The following is an 18,868-nucleotide window of genomic DNA, read 5'->3' on the forward strand; positions in this document are numbered from 1 at the left end:
CACTGGGGGTGACTTTGTGCCAATGGAGCTGTTACGTGAGACAAGAGTGTGTCCAGCACAGGGGCTGGCAGGGCTGGAGTGCTGCTGTGCCACCTCCTGTGGGCTCAGGCTGGGAGCGAGGGAGCTGCTGAGGCTGGGTCAACCCTCTTGGAGCAGGTGGGAGGTGGAAAAGGTGTGGGAGGTGAGTGTAAGGCTGGTCCCTGCCAGAGGCTTGGTCCGGGCTGCCCAAAGGCAGAGTTGGTAGGAGCCTGTTTGTCCAGTGACCTGTTCTGGAGCCAAGAATGGTTGGGGGTGGAAGGAATCTCAAAGCACATCTCACTCCAACCCTCTGCTAGGAGCAGGAACACAGGGATTGCCTCTTCCCTGGGCCAGCATGGGAATGCTGGAGGGTTGGGATGGAGGAGAGGTGGAAGGTAGCCCACTGCTGTGGCGGTCCCAGAGTAGCAGCCAGGACTTCCCCATCTTTGTGCAAGCTGTGAGGGGTCTCCAGGTGGGAAGGAGGGAGTGTGTGGTGCTGCTCAAAACCAGATCCTGCTGGGGCAGAGCATCCACCCAGTCCCTGCTCCCACCCTCAGGCTCTGCTGGGCTCTCCTCCAAGCCTCTCTCCAGGGCCCTTCCAGCTGCAGCAGCTCCTTCCCATCCCTGGCCCCCACACTTCCCCTCAAACCCCCACGGAGACAAGAGCTGGGCCCAGCGTGTTGGTATACATCATACATTTATTAGTGAATATCCCTCTCAAAATCAGCCACAACATTAAAAAAAATAATGATTGCACTACTTGGTCAAGCAGAACTAGCAACTTTCATTTTAAAAAAAGTACAAATCTGTTAAAAATTTCAATCAGTATAATACACATATATATAATACAACATACTAGTTATGTTAAATGCTACAAAACCAATATGATTCCAATGGAATGGAAAAAAACAAACACTTTTAGAGCTTTAAGAACCTTTTTTTTTCTATATATTAGCCTTTTTTCAAATACATACATGGGAAAAATGAGGTAACTGTAAAATGTGCAAGTAACAGAGCAAAAAAAATTATATATATATATTTATATATATATATATATATATAAAAACTTTCTAACACAGAACACACGTCCTAGCACCTTCCGGGGAGCCGCGGGGAACGCGGGGGTCCCACCGGAGGGCCCGGGGACTGGTATAATAGAACAGTAAACAGTCCACTATCCCACCACAGGAATTCATTGGTAAACAGTGGTATCTACAGCGCAGTCAGCAATCACAAACACCCTAAATAATTGTTTTTTAGTATTTTTTTTTTGTCATTTTTTCTTTTTGTTATTTTTTTTTAAATGATACTTTTAGCTGCTCATTGGAATAAATTCTGCAGCACACGAGCTGTGAGCTTTCGAGTCGCCGTCAAAGGACCGTAAGGCTTTCCTGGCTCCCTGGGCACCGCGAGGGCGGGAGGGGAGGAGGGGGGCGTCTCCGGGGGCGCGAAGCCGGGGACTCCTTTGGTTATCTGTCACTGAGTGAGGGGACGGGGAGGGGGCCGGGGTCCTGCCCAAGGGGCACCGAGCCCAGCGGTGCCAGCGCCCGTGCCAGGGCGGAGCGGGCGGCGCCGGGCCGGGGGCCCTTGGCCTCGATGCTCCGCACGGAGGGCGACCACCGGAGAGGTGGGAAAGGGCGGCGAGGGGGAGCTGGCCCGTGGCCCCCCCACCGCTCGTCGCCCCCCGCGCCCGACCGGGCAGCGTCTGGGGCCGGCCCCACCGGTGGCTGGCACCGCCCTCCGGCCCTCAGCGTGGGGAACACCGTCGTGCCCACCCCGTGTGCCAGGCGCGGCCCCTCTCACCTCGCACCCGGCCGAGCCACCGCCGGGGGCCAGCCCCGCGCCTGCCCCCCGCCCCGCGGGGAGCCGCCCCCTCCCACCCCGGTCCCTTGCACACGCCGCCGCCGCGGGCGCGGACCCCGCGGGGACGGCCCTGAAAGTCTCACGGTCCTGCTGTGGCGTTGCGGACATGTGCAGTACAGTGCATGGCAGTATCAGCTGAGCACAAAAACCCCTCTCCCCACCCCCCTCACCCCACAGCCGGCTAGACGTAGCCAAGACCACGTTCCAAGCTGGTCAGACATGCATGCATATTTGTGAACATTTACATAGGGCTGGCGTCCGCTCGGAAGCTCCCAGGCGTCAGCGACGCGCCAGGAGGGGAGGGCGGTGCTCTCACCACCACCCCTGCCACCGCCTCCCGTCACCCTCCTCGCTAATTAATCATGCAAAACAACGGCCACGCGGGATTGATGGAGCCGGGCGGCGGCGTGGCGGCTTCTCCCCCGGCCCCTGCACGGGCAGGGGGGATACGGTGGCAAGGGGACCGCTCACAGCTTCCCCCGCACCAGCCGGGCCGAGGCCAGGGTAGCATTGAAAGTACTCCACGAGGTTATGAATAAAACCTCCCCCGCTGTGGGGGCCGCAGCCCAGCCGGCCCCTCGCTGCCCACCAGCCGGGGAAACCGCGCCGTCCAGCCAGCAGGACGGGGCATGGGGCTACCTTGATTTACGTCGTCGGGACAGAGAAATGAGCAGGAGCCGGGGGCTGGGCAGCACACTGGGGACACCACATGCCCGAAGCCCTAGGGACGGGGTTGGTGTCCCCTCCTCAAGCTTGGCTGCCTTGTGGGATGCCACGTGGCCTGGCCCCGGGAGCTGCGCTGGCCAGGCACAGGGGAATGAACAGGGAGAGGGGCCAGGGCTCCGCCAGCACCATCCTCCCACTGGCAAAAGACCCCAAGCAGCCACAGCCCTCTGGGGCTCCCCGGGGCAGCGGAGGCAGGAGAGAGGCCGTGCCAGGCTGTGCACAGGAGCGAGGGGACAGAGGCATTCCTGTGTTCCTGCCTTTCTGCCCCAGCCATGCCGTGGGGTTGCTGGTGTCCCACCTTGGCCGCACTCCGCCAGCCACCTCCTCCGGCTGTCCCCGGGGCCGCGGTGCCGCCGGCATCACACCCGCAGCGCTCCCTCCTCTCTCCTCCCCGCGTCCTCGAGAGCAACGCCCAGGGGAGGAGCCGCCTGCGCGCCCCTAGGGCAAACGGCCAAGGAACCAAAAACGTGATGGAAATGAAAAGGAAACAAGGGGGAAAAAAACTATCGTAAAAAAAAAAAATAGTGACAACGGGAAAAACCACTAATTCCCTAGCAGAGTACAAAGACCTGGAAAGTGATGGAGCAACAACAGCGTCTTTGGAGCGCAGAGGGCACGGCCACGCACCTCCCGCCTCCAGCACAACACGATTCGGGGCCCTGGGAGCGCAGCGGGCAGGCGTCCGGCCGAGTCCGTGCCCCGGCGGGGAGGAGGAGGGCTGGCCGGGAGCCCGGACTGCTCAATGCTCACCACATCCGAGGAGAGGCTTTGGGGAGGGGGGGTAAGCGCAGGGTCAGGCCCTAGCAGCGGGCAGCGGCCCCCGCCCGAGCCCGGCGTCCTTGTCCTCTAGTGAATTGTGCGGCACAGCGCCCGCCAGCCTCAGTCCGCCTCCCGCTGCACCTCCGACGCGTCCGCCCGGCAGATGGGGCACGTGCGGTTTGCCTGCGGGCAACGAGACACGGGGGCAAGTGAGCGGCACCACCGGCAGTCACCGGACCCGCCACGCACCACCGCCAAGGCTGGAACCACATCACAGAAATGGCTTATCCAGCCCTGCGCACTGCTTGGCCCCGGCTCCCACCCAAAAGGCAGCAGCCTGTACCCACAGCACCTCAAGAAGCCACCCTGCTCCCCCCACAGCAGGCACAGGCAGTACCTTTAACCATTTGTCGACACACTTGGCGTGGAACTCGTGGTTGCAGGGCAGGACACGGAGAAGCTGCCGGGCCTCAAAGTCACTGAAGCACACGACGCACCTGGGGGAAGCAGCCATCAGTACAGCCCCACTGTCAACCACGGCCCTTGGCCCCTAACCCCTGCCAGGCCCCCCATGTGCACCCTGAGCCCACTCACAGGGTCTGCTCGGACTGGTGGCTCTCAGGGTTGAAGCGGTAGGACGGGAGGTGCTCGATGTCTGCTTTGGTGAGTCCCCGTGGCTTGGCCTCCCCCAGTCGTTCAGCCAAGTTCAGCAGTGCCTGAAGGGAGATGCAGAGGCTGCCTCAGCTTGTCTCATGTTCTCACACAGCACCTCTCCAGGCTCTCCCCTCCCAGCAGAGCAATCAGAAAACCCCTCCAGCTCTCCCATCCTATCACTGTGGGGAAGCCAAGCTGACGCACCTCATAATTCTCCATCTCCACATCATCCACGTCCAGGTCTAAGCTGATCGTGGGCCCCACGGCTGTTGGCGACACAGGAAGCATAGAACTAGGGAAGAACAACAAGGCAGTCAGCATGGGGCTGCAAACCCCAACATCCACCCCAGCACCCCCCCAAGGGGGCACAGCCCCCTGTGCCAACACAGTGCCACCCCTGCCCTACACATCCTACAATATCCCCACCAGTACTCACAGGAAATAGGGCAGGAAGCTCGGATAGTACGGAGGAGGCGGCGGAGGGGGTGGCGGTGGGGGCAGCGCCTGTTGCAGCCGGTACCGCTGGGTGTTCAGCCGCCGGGGCATCATGTGGGGGTATGGCTGCAGGGAGAGACGGGGCACTCAGAGTCGTGCCAGCCCCACAGTGTCCCCAGCCCCTCCCCAGGATGGGGACTCACCACGCCAAACGGCAGTTCTTGGTGCAGCGGGTCGTGGGGGAGGTAATGCAGCGGCATGGAGGGCGACAGCGTGGGAGCGTGGTGAGACGGAGGGTATGTGAAACCTGCAATGGGGTGCTGCTCCCCTCGCAGGTCCACGTCATTGTCTATCCTCTGCAGAGGCTATGGGGGAAAGAGTTAGGCTGCGAGGAGCATCCCAAATTACACTTCCCCAGTGCTATGAGGTACCCTGGGCACTCTGCCCACCACCCCCAGCTTAGACCCACAGGGGCTGCAGAAGGACAAGACCCCAAGGTGGTGGGCACCTCACATCCCCAGCCCGTCCCTCCACCCCAACTCACCATACGTGGATGCTGGGCTTGGAGAGGTACGAACTGCCCCAGGGGGGCCATGTGGGGCGGCTGGTGGGGGGGCACTGGCGGCGGGGGTGGGTGCAGGATGTAATGGTCGCTGGAGATGATGGGGGGGAATGTCTGGTAGGAGACGGGAAGTTGTTGCATGGCACATGCCTGAATCAGCTGTGGGGAGAGAAAAGAGAGAAAAACAAGGGTCAGACACCCCTGCCTCCTCCCCAGGGCCTCCAAAGGACCCTGTGCTCCCAGAAGCTTGCACTACAGTGGGCTTGGGGACCCACACTACGTCTGGGCACTCACAGCCCAGGCTGTCCCCAGGAGTCCCCTGCTGTGACTCACCGGGGGTGGGAGGCAGCAGAGCGGGTAGTGCTGTCCACTGAACATCACTGAGCATGCTGGGAGCTGCTGGGTGCTGCACCCAGGGATGTGCTGGCCAGCGTGGATGGGGAAGCCTTGCGTTGTTACGGTGGTAACCGTGTAGGAGAGAGGGACAGGTCCCTGGTGCACCTAAGGACAAGGTACCGAGGCCGCAGTCAGGGTACAGCCCTGTCTGAGCTGTCCCTGTCCTGACAGGATCACAGCAGGATGCTGGGCGCACAGCACTGGGACAGCTGGCATGCCCATCCCGCTGGTGTGGACCAAGGAACAGGCTGAGTGATGGCTCAGCTTGAGGGAGTTTTGGACCCTTCTTTCCTCCAAGTGGACAGGCTGATACAGCCTCCAACACATCATCATTACCATGGATTATGATGACAGTAATCACATGTACAACCCTACAAGGGGACTCTCCCCAGCCCTTGGGAGCAGGGACCACCCTGGACATACCCAGCAGGCACAGGGACCCCAAGATTTAAATCTTGGAGAACCAGAGCATCAGCAGGCTCAGGGCTGGGTGATCCCAAAAGCAAGTGGCCAGAGGGGACCCAGGGACATATCACCATTCCAGACACCAGCCCAAAGAACACCACAGGATCACATTTTGGAGCGGGATTAGGGGCTGCAACACCTACCTGGTCATGCAGATCCACCATGAATGGGTTCTGGTGGGGTGGGTGAGCGGCTGGGTGAAGCATTCGTGGCGGCGTGCTGGGAAGAGCGTAGGCACGGGGCTCATCTACAGGGATGTGCGGCTGCTGGGGGAAGGCAGGGTGCACCTGGGGCTCATCCTGGCCCAGCAGGGTTGCCAGAGGTCGGTCGCGTCGTCCCCACTGACGCCTGGCAGAGGGGCTGTGGGGCCACCGCAGGAGAGAAACAGAGCAGGAGTGACCCCCCAGGCCAGAGGGGCACCACAGCCCCAAGCAGGATGGCTACGGGAGGATCGATGCCAGCCCAGTGCCCAGGGTGAGATGCTCAGGACACTGTGCCAGGACACCTCAGGCTGGACAGCTCCAGAAACAGCTTCTCTGCTCAACTCTGCAAGTGCCCTCTCCGTGTCCACAGCATAAAAAGGACCCTTGCTCCCCAAGGACCCCTCATCTGGGCCAGGTGGATGTGCTTCCCTGTCAAACGTCCCCCCAAGCCCCACTGGGAGCTGGTGCCTTGCCCCAGCAGGACCAGAGAACCGGCCCCACGTCCCCATGTGCCACAGGGGCCAGGGCTCCACACCACCCTGCACCCGTACCTTCGCCGGAGGTGGTCGGGGCTGCTGCAGGGTCCCCCCGAGAAACGGCGCTGGGCAAAAGGGGCAGAGGGCGGCCGCCTATTCACTGCCAGTTCCCATGGTCGCATTGGTGACGTCGGGAGGCGGATGGGCACACGGGGTCTCAGGCTCCAGGCAGGGCAAGACACCAGCACCTTGAATTCTGCAAGAGGGACAGCGGGTCATGGCACTGTCCCGCCACCGCTCAGGCTGCTGCTCCATCCTCACAAGGATGGTGACGCCAATAGCTGGAGCTCTTGCTGCTCCTCCACCTGGAGCTGCCCCCACCCCATCTCCTGGGGCTGGATGTGGCCCTGAGAGGGGTTAGGAAAAGCCTGTCCCCAGCCCCCTCATTGCTGTCCCTCCCCTTCATGGCCAGAGTCATCCCCTATGCACAACGCACACACAAAGAGAGAGAGAGAGAGAGAAGCACTTGTTTTTGGCACAGAGGAAAGAAAGTGATGAAGAGCCCCGTGGCCGTGGCAGCATCCCAGCCTGCTCACCGGCCAACAGGGAGCCTGAACACAGCATGGGGAGTTTCCAGCAGGTCCCTGACGCTGCTCTGGGGTTGCTCTTTGTTGAGCTCCTGCATATCCTACTCTGGAGTGATGCTGTTGCCCCAGTGACTGGCAGAGGGGTTGGTGGTGGCAGCAGGGCTCATGGCCCTTCTCTGTCAGGGTTGTGCACTTCAACTCCCTGCTGCAAACAGGGCACAGCCACACGTCCCCACAGAGCAGGGGACAAGTATGGGCTGTGCTGAAGCCAGGCAGGCACCTCTGCTCCCCTAGCTGCTCTCCATGGCAGCGTGACAGTGGGAACACTGAGCTGGCCCTGCCCCATCTCCCCTCCTGCATCCAGCCTCAGTGGTGTTCCTGCACCAGAGCCCCCTCCCAGGACACAGCTCGGCCACAATGGAGCCTGGCACTGCACAGAGGAGACATCTGCATTTGGGGCTGAGCTTCCCCAGACTCTGCTTTCCCAGGTCCCAAAAGTGCCTTCCTTGGCTCCATGTACTACCAAGACCCTCCCTGGGTACCTTTCCATTGCCCAGCTTCCTTTGGCCTCCATAGCACCAGGTCAGCACACAGCAGCAGCCATGGCCTTGCTACCACAAGCCCACACACCCCTAAATCCAGCTCACCGCAGGCTGGTGAGGTCTCCCCCAAAGCAGCTTCTTCAGCCCCACCTCCTCCTCAGTGCCCACGGCAAAGACACACCCGGGACAGGAAAGACACTCCGCGGACCTGGAGCCTGGGGAATGCTGCTCAGCAGCAGCTGGGGGATCTCAGCCCAGCAGGGAGAAGCTGCAATGTCACTTTTGGGTGATGGGTATCAACAACCACTGGGGCAACTCCTGTGCCACACACAAGTCTCTTCTTGACCTCACCTTCATCTCCACACTACTGTGGAAGCTGAAAGCAATTTTGTCTCTTTGTTTTGGTAGGAAAATGAAGAAAAGCAAAAGCCACAGCCTGAGCACCCCCCGAACCTGTCTGTGAATGTCAGCAGGGAAGGGGGTGTGCCTGAACAGGAGGTTCCTTCCACAGGGAATTTATTCTGCCCACCTCGAAGCTCTGCCCGACCACAATATGCCCCTGAGTGGGCTGGGGGCCAGAATGCAGCAACAACCCAGGTTTAGCCTCACTCTGAAGAAGTATCTCTGAGATGTTATTGCTTCCAGTTCCACATCCTCACTCTCGGAACATGTGTGGTGCCAAGGCTCTGTGTGATCCAGCAGGCACCTTCCAGACCAGGCACCACAGCGATGGGCTTGGGGATGGGCAGCACATCCGCAGAGGAACACTGAAGCCGTACAGGGGCTTGTCTGTTCCTGGGACCTCCAGAGCAGAGGGTTGCCTGCGCTCCCAGAGCCCCAGACGGCATCCCCAGGCAGAACGGCACGCCCGACTTGTGGGACAGTGCTGGCCCGGCCCTCGTCCTGCCACAGCCAGCACCCATAAGGCACTCTAGTCCCAAGCGGGCAGACCCGGCTCCCTTCGCACCCGTGTCTGGAAGCCAGCGGCCACGCCGAGCAGGGTGACCGTGACCCCGCGGAGACCACCGCAGCTCCGAAACGAAGGGGATCGCGGTCCCGCAGCCCTTCGGAGGGGCGGAGGGAGGCGGCTCCCGAGCCCCGCCGAGAACAAAGTTAGCAGCGCGCCAGCGCTCACGCCCGGTGCCATCTGCTCGGGCAGAGCCGGGCTCCGGGACTGCCGGGGGAGCCGCCCGCCCCGGGGGTCCTGCCACCCCGCTGCCATCCGCCGCCGGCTCTGTCCCGACACCCCGAGCTCTCCCCGTGGCCCCTTCCCCACCGTTCCCACCCGAGCGCCGCCAGCTCGCCCGGGAGCGGGGTCACCGCTGGCCCCGCTGCACCGGCAGCCCCTTCGGAAGGCCGACCCCGACCCCCAACCCCATCCCCAGCCCCGACCCGAACCCGGGTGTCCGGGACGGCGGCGCACGGCGGGGCAAGCAGCACATCCCGGAGCGCACCGACGGAGCGCCCCACCGTGCAGCACCCCGGGGAGGCACCGCGGCCGCCGGCACCCGGGAGCGCTCCCCGGCCCGCGGCGGTGCCGGTGCGGAGCTGTGGCTTTAAGAGCGGCCGCTCCGGGGCCATGTGCTCGGCGCCAAACAAAAGCAATAACAAAGGCGGCCGCCGGACCCCGCCGCCGCCGCCCGGGGCAGGTGCCGTCGGGGGTCCGGCGGGCGGCCCCCGCCCCCGCCCCGCTCCCGCCCCCCCCGGCCCGCACGTACCTGCACCGATGGCCTGGGCCGCCGCTCCGGTGCCGCTGCGGCGCCCCCGCCCCCTCCCTCCCGCCGCTCTTTGTTCGCCGACGCCGGGCCCGGGCCTGCCCCCCCCGCCGGCCCGCCGCCGGCCCTCCCCTCCCTCCCTCCCGCCCGCCTCCCGCCGGGCCGGCCCCCTCCCCGCCGCCGCTGTTTCCGGTGCCTCTTTGTTTTCCGCGGCGCGGAGCGGCCGCGGCGGGCCGGGGTGCGTGGGGGGTGCCTGTCCCTTTAAGAACCAGCGGGGACGCACCGGACCGAGTCACAGCGCCCGGGGGCACCGGGGGCGCGCGCGGCTGGCGCGGGGGGAGAGCGGGGGGCGGCCGGGGGCACCGGGGGGAGGGGGGGGGCGGCGCGGCGCGCGCGCGTCCCACGTGACCAGGCGTGTCACGGTCCGCAGCCATCTTGGAGCGCGGGGCCGCCACGCGGGGCAGCGACCCCCGCCCGGGACCACCGAGGCGGCCCCACAACGGGCGGCACCGGGCACCCACCGCCCTTCTCCAGCGGCCTGGTGCCGCTCCCGGACACCTTGTCCCGCCGGGACTGGCCTTAAAGGCTGCTGGCACCGTACCTGCGGCTGTGCCCCCCGCATCACTCCCGGGCCCCTGCTCACCGGGTTGGCAGCTCGGTGGGCCGCGGGGACGGCAGCCTCGTGCCCGGGAGTCGGCGTGCTTCTGTGCTGGTGGGCAGAAAAACCCGGGGGTGGGGAAGCAGAGGCTCGCTTCCCCGCCACCTCCCGCACTCGGACGGGGGCACGGAGGAGCTACTCCCCTCTCGCTCGGCACATCGAGCCCTTTGCCCGCACCGACACCTCTCCCAGGGCATCTGTAGCCAGTTCAAACTTTTATGCACTAGAAAAGCCCTTTCTGCTTCAGAAAAGCCTCCTGTTCTCTCACGTTAATTAAACAAGAAGCAGGAACTCCTCGGATCACCACCTGCACACCTGCAGCTCACCTGAGCGAGTCACCCGGCTGGCGGCTAAGGCTGAGAGCTGGACACGGAGAGGCCGAGCCACCGGCTCCCCGTGTGTCCCAGCAGCACCGCTCAGGCACCAGTCAAATCCCCGTGCCCAGGACAGCGCATCGCAGCAGCTTCACTGAGCGCCAGATGCTGCATCCGAGCCAAATTTCCCCCGGTTACAACGCACACTTAGAAATTCCCAGGTAGGCGAGCGAGCCAGCCGGCAGCCCTGATGTAATGCCTATAAACCAGCCCTCCCCTGACAGCTGGGCTTTAAAGTGCTAACAACCAAAAGGGAGCTAATTAATTTGTAGCATCACCCCTTTCAAAGAAAACCTCAGATCGACGATTTAACAATTCAGTAGCTCATTGTTGTGATGCGCAGTCAGATTCAGCTTTGCCTGATTCCAGCCCTGTGCCCAGGTCCCTCCAGGCCCCTCGCAAGGCTCTCACCTCTTCACCCCACATCCAGGCGTGCAGGAGCAACTACACCAGGCTCAAGGATCCTCCAGGACATAGAGCATTCTGGGGAAAGATGCCTCTACCACGATTGTCAGTAGCACCACGGCCAATTGCTTCTGTCCCCAAAGTAGGGGACACACGGGACAGGAAGGCAGCACAGCAGGGCAGACCTATGATGGTGTCAGAGCCACGCACTCAGGCAAGAACTCCAGCAGGAAAGGCCAAAGGATTGAATCAGCCCAAACCTGAACAACCACCCTCCAGGTCTGTTCCATACAGCCTCTTTGCTTCAGGAGCTGGGGACTACAGGGAAGAGCAGGAAAACAACACTCTGTCCTTTGACCTTGCCATTGTTTGTGGGCAGAGACAACACTGCACCTTCACAAGGCTGCCAGGACACGATCTGATCTGGGCAGAGCACCGGCAGCAGGCAGAGGCCACAGATGGTGGATATCTGTGCAGATACTCCCTCCAGACCCACTCCAGCATCACCAGCTCCCCTGCTAGCAGCAGCTATTGATGTCCTCAGGATGGCATCAGGAGAAGCCATCGATGGAACACAGCTCACACGCTGCTCACGCTCCCTGCCCAGCCAGGCAGGATCATTCCCCTGGCACAGCCACACTGCACACGGCTGTGCCAAGTGAGGACGGGGCACCACACAGCCAGCTACAGGATCAGAGCATGTGGAAACGCTCTGCCCACACTGTATCAGAGACACAGCCATGCACACAGACACCAACACTGCCCCAAGTACAGAGCTCTGCCTGAAAAGCCATGTGAGGGGCCCAAACAATGCTGGTCAGCACTTCTGGGCCAGGACAAGGGATCCCAGTCCAGCCACAGAGACCTGTGACACCCTTGGTGAGTGAGACAGTCCATAAGCCATAGAAAGCTCTCTACCTGCAGGGGTTGCTCAGGCTGAACCTGGCTGCTCTGCAGCTGACAGGTGGCCCATCCTTTCCTTCAGGATAGCCAGGGGCCAGCAGGATGAAGTCTCCCTGAGCCCAGGCTCTTTAAGACACCATCTGCTGCCACAGACATGCCACCTCCCTTGCCTCATATATGGGTCAGGTCTGACACAGGATTAGCCAGGGTGATCCAGTGGTGAGAACACATCTCCCACTGTAGGCTTGGTCTGCCCTGTGTTCTCCCCAACACTCAGCATGCCAGTGCTTCACCTCCACATTCTTCTGGGCCTCTCACACATGTCCAGGGAGAGAAAGGGGCCTCAGATCCTTCTCTTTTTTTCCCCTGGGCCTAGAAAAAAGCATGAAGAAACCAGCACCAAGAACACAGATGCTCTCAGACTGCAGGGAGGGAGGAGCAGCAAGAGTGTCCCTACCCTACCCATGGCTCAGCATAAGCACCAGAGGACATGGGACACCCCAACATCAGCAGGGTGAAGTGCTTCTCCACCGTGGAGATGGAGGAGCAAGGAGCTCCCTCCCTGCTCCACACGCTCAGTGGAGCCGAGTTCACTGGCAGTGGAGGCAGGACGCCTCCGCCGTGATCACACGCCACCCACTCCCACCCCCGGGCTGACAGCACTCCCATCAAACGCCTCCAGCCACACACACGTGGAGGATGCTGACATGAGGAGCGAGTAGCTGCACAGGCAGCGGAACTGATAACGCCCAGTTTCCTGTCGATCTCTCCCACGTGGATTCTCTGATGTCTAATAGCATGGCTGAGCTGCACTGCAGAGGGAGAACTAGCAGCACCTTCCTCCCCAAGAGCCTGAGCCTGTAGCAATCCAAGACCTCAGAAGCAGCATCCACACCTGACACCTACCCCAAGTGACACCGTCCAGCAAGCTCAAAGAGTGAACACTCACAAATAAGCACTAAGCTTGCAACAGGCCTTCATTTCCTTAGGACAGGGTAAATAATCTGCAGAGATCTCCACCTTCCTTCGTTTGCCCTAGAAACACCAGCACAACCTGAATAGCATGACCAGAAGGTGGCAGGTGCAGCAACTGGGTCCAGCTTGGCCACCTCTGTAGCTCAGCAGCATCACGGAATGGGTTGTGTCCTCCTCTCTCCTGGGTGGCCTCTTCTCCCCTGAACAGAAGAACGCTGAACTACACGCACCTCTGTCTGCCCAGGCATCTTGCAGGAGCCACTTCCACAGCTTAGTTGCACATGGGTGGGAGGAAAAGAGCAAATGTCACCATGTCCATCCCCAGCCTGCTGCCTGGGTAGCCTCTCTGGCCCTTCCTTTCCTTCCTACTATGAGACTGCTCTTCAGGACTCCATAATTCTCTGCCCTTCACTTTTAGTTCTCATTTCAGACAGCCCTTTCCTAAAACAGACCCAATCTCTCCTGGGGCAGAGACAGCTCAGAGGGAGGAGGGATCACCCCTCTTTCCCTTCCCCACACAACATCCCTGGAGTCCCCAGCTCATCTGTCACCTCTCCACAAAGCATCTCTCTGAGTCCAGCCTGCTCTCTACATGCTGTGGACAGTGTTAATGGCATCTGTCAAGTGAGTGGCCAAGGGCAGGAGGGGCCAGGCTCCAGACACCTTCCCCACTGCTCTCGGGCAGAGCAGCTCCTGAAAAGGGATACAGCCAGAGCCAGGAGCTGGTGGATGGCAAAGAGCAGTTTCGTTACCACTCAGCAAAACGAAGTGTCTCTTGAAAGCACTAGTGACAGTCAGGAAGTTGGGCTGGGTGGTTTGTTTTGCATTTTAAGAAGCCTGCAGGGACACCGACAACCTGCAACGATCATTTTCAGGAAGGAGCTTAGAGAAACTCATGATTTTCAGCAACCATTTACCCTCCTTTGTCCTTGATTAAAAATTTGCCAAGAGGCTGCTTACAAGATGCATCAAAACAGGGAGTGACCAGTACCCTAAGTGCAAAGAAGGTTTGCTGCAATACATCCCTGTACATCACCCAGAGAACCCCACACCAGTGCCCGAGGTTGGTTTTAAGAGCAAAAACATGACTTTCAAGCTGACAGCCCCCGTGCACAAAGCGCAACTGTGCTGTGACAAGAGAGCAGCCTGGGGCACAGGAGCTGCCTGACCTCTGCTACAGCTCTCAACGGCAGATTTTTATTGTTCACCACTTTCCCAAAGCACAGGCATGGAGAGAAAACCAACTAAGACACTTGGCTCAAAATGCAAATGTAGCCAGGGAGCCCCACCAGCACAGCAGGGAAAAGACAACCTGCCGGAGGGGACCGCGCCTCAGCACTGCCAGGCTTGGGGGAAGAAGGACCAGAACATGGGCCCTCCCTTCCCAGGGGCAACAGCCAGGGATGCCACAGGCCTGGATCACCAAGACAGGCTCACCCGAGAGAAAGCAGCTCCTGACACACAGTACTGCAGGCCAGTCCTCTGCTCTGCATGGCTGAGCTAAAAACCTTCATCCTGCTTTCCAGAGTAGCCAAGGAAGACCCAGAACTACAGCTCTGCAGCCAGTGAGAGCAGGTCTCCAGGGACCAGCCTGCAGCTGGAAAATAATATTCCCAAGGCCAGCAACGAGCACTGCTTTGTTGGGGGACACTGCTCAGCCTCACCCTCTGCAATGCACACAGCAAAATGTGGAGCCCTCCTAAACCACCCCACTCCAGAAAACCCAGACATGCCACACTGGACATGGTCTGCTTGTGCCCTCCAGGAAACAGCTCCTGCCCTGAAACACTGAGGACTTGCAGGTGCAAAGGTAGAGGAAAGGATAAGCACTATGGTGCAGCTCTGCTGCCCAGAGAGTCAGCAGGCTGGTTTCTCCCAACACCCTTGTGAGGCGACAGCACAGATCCTCACTGCTCCCCTCTGGAACTGACCTGTCTCAGGGAGCCACGCAACATCCTCATGCAGCTCCATGACCGCAGGGCTCAGGGCTTGGCTCTCCCAAGTTCCTGCATCAATGTTGGAGGGTTCTGGGAGAAGTCCCCAGCACCAGCAGCTTCCTTGGATGTTTTTGCAGCCTCTGGACACATCAGACTGGCACTCTATGGGCTGTGCCTGCATAGTGGGTACACAAACCCCTTGGCCAACCAATTACCCATACACAGCAGGTGACAAACCATGTTTCTCAAGACTGGTCCAAGCAGGGAGCCAAGGGATGGTGGGGAAATGCTGTGCTCTGGCTCCTCAGTGAAGAGGTGAAAATCCCAAAAGCATCCAGAAGCCAGGCTTTTCTGCCGAAAACCAGCACCGTGCTGCCTGCCACCACCACCTCCCCAGCTGTGTCCTGCGGCCGGCCTCACGTGACTGTGGAGTGGATGCACACAGGAGGAGTGGCTCTAGTGACAGCCTTACAGCTTGTGTCCAACACACAGCTGAGCCCAGCAAATCCCAGCGCTCTGCAGCTCTCCTTTACAAACTCCACACACTGCGCAGGGCGCGCACGGGCATCAGCAAGACCCCCAGTGCCACAGCCCAGGGAAAATGACACCTAGAGGGAGACAGCCCAGTGAGTACGGGGCTCCCAAACTCTCTGATGTCCATTAGCACAAGGACTGGCCCACACCAAGCCCCAGGGACCAAAGAGAGCTTTTCTTACACCAGCCCAAATTGCCCAGGGCCAGCCCCTCTGCTATTTCAGCACACATACTCCCAGCAGGAAGCAGGGACACCCAGCAGGATAAGCAGGACTTCACCCGGTCTAACTCTGCTCTGAGTGACTTCACATCATTCCCCACTCTACCCTGGGTGGCAGGACTTGACCAGTTCTGCAGACAGCCTGCAAGAAAAGTGCTGCGAGCTGAATCCCAGCCCTCACCTGCCGGCTGTTATTTCATTCCTCTAACAGGTCCATAAACCAAGGATAATTAAATCTCTCCTAAACTCTCTTCCATTTAAAATAAAAATCTATAGTCCCTATTTCATTAGCTGGCTCTGGGTTTTACAGCTTGATCAATTCCCCTCACAGGGCCCTGGTCCCGGACAGGCAGATGCAAACACGCAGCTTCCACGGTGTGGATCAATGGGACTCACAAAGTCTCCTACCCCATTCCTTGTTCCTTGCTCACCAAAGGGAGCCACACAGCGCAGCAGGTAGGGACAGTGTGTTTCACTGCTCAGGGGAACACCACTGCCATGTGTGGCCTCAGATGTTAGAGTCAGTGCCTGGCAAGACCAGAGGCAGCAGCGACACGCCCTCTCCAGTGAAGGGCCCCAAGAACACAGCCATGACCCTAAAGGCAAAGCAGCCCAGCATGCCAGCAGGGTGACATCTCCCTGTTTGCTCCACAGCAAAGAGGGACAAAGCTCAGCTCCCAGGGCTGACAGCTGGATTCAGAGCCCACCACAAGCACCAGCTGGGAACCAAGAGCAGCCGCCACCTCTCTGACCTCTCTGCACACAAAGCGGAAGAGGCTCGTCACTGAGACCCTGGCACACAGGCTCAGTGTTTCCTGCCCTTTCCAGCCCTCTGCTGCTGCCCTGCCACGCAACACCTTCCCCCTGCCAGGCCAGTAGGCTCCAGATGGCTCTCACCACCCCTGCAAGCCTCTCCCTCCGCTGCAATGGGAGCTTCCAGAGCCTGGCAGCAGATGGAAGGACCACAGCAGCAACCAGAGCTGCACCGAGAGCACCCAGGCAGAGCCCAAGGAGTGGACATCACAGTCCTGAGCAGCCCTTGGCCTGGGCCAGCACCCAGGTGCCCCCCAGCACCTATCACATAATTTCCCTCTGTTCCAGGTGCATATCCCTTCCTCCCTCCCACCTTTGCTCAGCCAGAAAACAGCAAGTTGCCACAGTCCAAGTCCTGCCAGTGCCAGAGCACACCATGGTGGCAGCCACAGAGGGAAGGTCCAGCAGGCCCCAGCTCTAGTGACCTCTGCCCTGGCACACAATGCCAGTGATGGACAGACCACACCACCAAGGCCCAAATCCTGATCTGTACTCGAACCAGCTGGTACTTGAAAGGGGCTATAAGGGTAGATTTTTGGGACACAAAACAGCCACCACTTCGAGACTGCCCACCTCCAAGCAAGGCTAGGGGAACAAAGCTTTGCCATCCTACCAAGACTCCCTGCATGGCTGCGTGCAGGAAGGTGGCACTGCAGCCTCCCAACACACACAGGTGCCTCCTGCCTCACCTCCCATGCCAACACCTGTCCTGTCTCCACTGGCATCACGTCCCATGTAGGGAGAAATGGAGGGGCCACAGTTCACCTGCTAAACCTAACCCACTGCTCAAGGGGTGTGACACCACCCGGCCAGCCCCAGAGCAGACACCCAAAGGTGACAAACAAAGGCGCCCAGCAGGCACTCCGCATTAGCAGTATTTTTAGACACCACTATGGAGCCGGCCTTATTATTTTCATTGCAACGTGCATAATTACCCACCATGCACCGCAGTGACATCAGACGCAGCCGGCTCTCCTCCGACAGCTGCTCCTCCTCCCGGGGCTCCTGCCTGGCCCCGGGGACCCAGCTGCCCCCGCCGGGCTCTGCCCTGCGCATCTCTTCGGGCCACAAGACCCACCTCGAGGGGAGCCTCGAGGTCCTGGCGCGATAGAGCCGACATGGGTGCAGGTGACAGAGGGACAGAGCAAGGCACTGGCACAGAACAGCAAGAAGGCAAGCACAGGGATGATCTCTGGAGCTGCAGGCACACACTGCCAGTTGTGCTGAAGCACGGGGCTGGTGCAGAACTGGTGGACAAGGTATCAGCACAAAACAGACCCGCTCTCCTGGGAAGAGTTGTTGTCCCCAGTTGGTGGAACAGCACCTGCCTAGCCAAAGAGCTCAACTCCTGCCCGGGAGAACAAAACCTGGAGTGCATCCCAGCTGCCCACAACGCGGTCCCACACGTCCTCCGTGGGACAGGGCTGCCAGGGGCCTCACACGCAGCCCACGCTGCCAGCACAGATCCTGGCGGGCCGGTGGCACGGATTGTGCCACTGCCACCACCCCGGGTGCCACTACCCCACCCCGTCGCTCTGGGCTCATTTGTTTCCTACCTCCTCCCCAGGGACAACTTTCTGAAGAGTTTCACCACTTCCCCTCCTGTCTCCTATCCCACACCGGGGCTTGCCCCTAGCTGGCACAGTTTACCGGGTCCGGGGGAACGGCGGACGGGACACCGCGAGGTGCCAAGCCGGACAAGGCACAGCACCGGCCTCAGCAGAAGCCCCTCACTCCCTCCCGGTCGGGATCGCAGGAGACCCCAAGGAGGGGCTCGGGCCGGGGCAGGCTGGGACAGCCCCATGGGCAGCAGCGCCCCGGCTCTCTGCCCGCTGCTCCCCTCGTCCCCGCGGGGCTCCCCCAGCAGCGGGGGCTCCTCCCACCACCCTGCGGCTGCACCGGGCCTGGCAGCGCTTTACGGCCGCTTCCCCGAACCCAAATGCGCCGGCAGCCGCCACCTCCGCCCGCGCCGGCCATCCGCCCCCTCGGTGCACCGGGCCGGGCCCGGCCGCCCCCGCCGCACCGGGCCGCGCTCGCTCCTCCGCCCGCCGCACCGGGCCCCGCGGCCCTGCATCCGCCCCATCGCTCCGGGCCCTGCCCGCCGCCCTCCCCGTCCCGCTGCCCCGGGGCTGTCCTCCCCCTTCCCCCAGCCCCGGGCCCTGCCCGCCGCCTCGCCCTGCTGCCCCGGCCCTGCTCCGCACAGCCCGGGCCTGCGGCCGCCGCCGCGCCCCGTACCTGCGGGAGGCGCGCCCCCGGCGCTCGGTGCCGTGCCCCGGCGCTGCCCGCCGCTCAGCCCGCTCGCATGGCGCGGCGGCCGGGCCCGCCGGGCTCCGTGTCCGTCCCGGTGCCGGTGCCAGTCCCGGTGCCGCTCCCGCTCCGGCCTCAGCCCCGCCTCATGGCGCCCCCGCGCCCGCGGTGCCGATGGAACCGGCCGCGCCGCGCTGCTCCCCCTCGCGCGGCGCCGATGGGCGCGCCCGCCGCCTCCTGCCGTAATGAGCCCAAGAACGGCGCCGCGAAACTGAGCAGCGCAGCTCTCCGGCCGTAATGCTCCGAGTGCCAGCGCAGTCAGCGCCACCCCGGACTGAGTCGGGGAAGATCGCAGGAGTTAGAGAATCACAGAATCAATTCGGTTGGAAAACATCTCTGAG

The 18,868-nt window shown here is 61.4% G+C and overlaps 1 protein-coding gene across 1 annotated transcript; it reads right to left on the reverse strand.

Moving 5' to 3' along the window:
* Nucleotides 1-696: 696 nt before the first annotated feature.
* RNF44 (ring finger protein 44) lies at nucleotides 697-18,642 on the reverse strand. The gene is made up of 11 exons (XM_066329291.1): nucleotides 18,456-18,642; nucleotides 6,633-6,813; nucleotides 6,022-6,238; nucleotides 5,351-5,518; nucleotides 5,000-5,176; nucleotides 4,659-4,820; nucleotides 4,457-4,581; nucleotides 4,225-4,312; nucleotides 3,961-4,082; nucleotides 3,764-3,863; nucleotides 697-3,549 (listed from the first exon to the last, which is right to left on the reverse strand). The coding sequence occupies exons 2-11, from the start codon at nucleotides 6,737-6,739 to the stop codon at nucleotides 3,487-3,489; spliced, it is 1,329 nt and encodes a 442-aa protein (XP_066185388.1). The 5' UTR covers nucleotides 6,740-6,813; nucleotides 18,456-18,642; the 3' UTR covers nucleotides 697-3,486.
* Nucleotides 18,643-18,868: the final 226 nt, after the last annotated feature.

Source organism: Sylvia atricapilla, chromosome 14, assembly GCF_009819655.1.
Source record: "Sylvia atricapilla isolate bSylAtr1 chromosome 14, bSylAtr1.pri, whole genome shotgun sequence".
NCBI lineage: Eukaryota > Metazoa > Chordata > Aves > Passeriformes > Sylviidae > Sylvia > Sylvia atricapilla.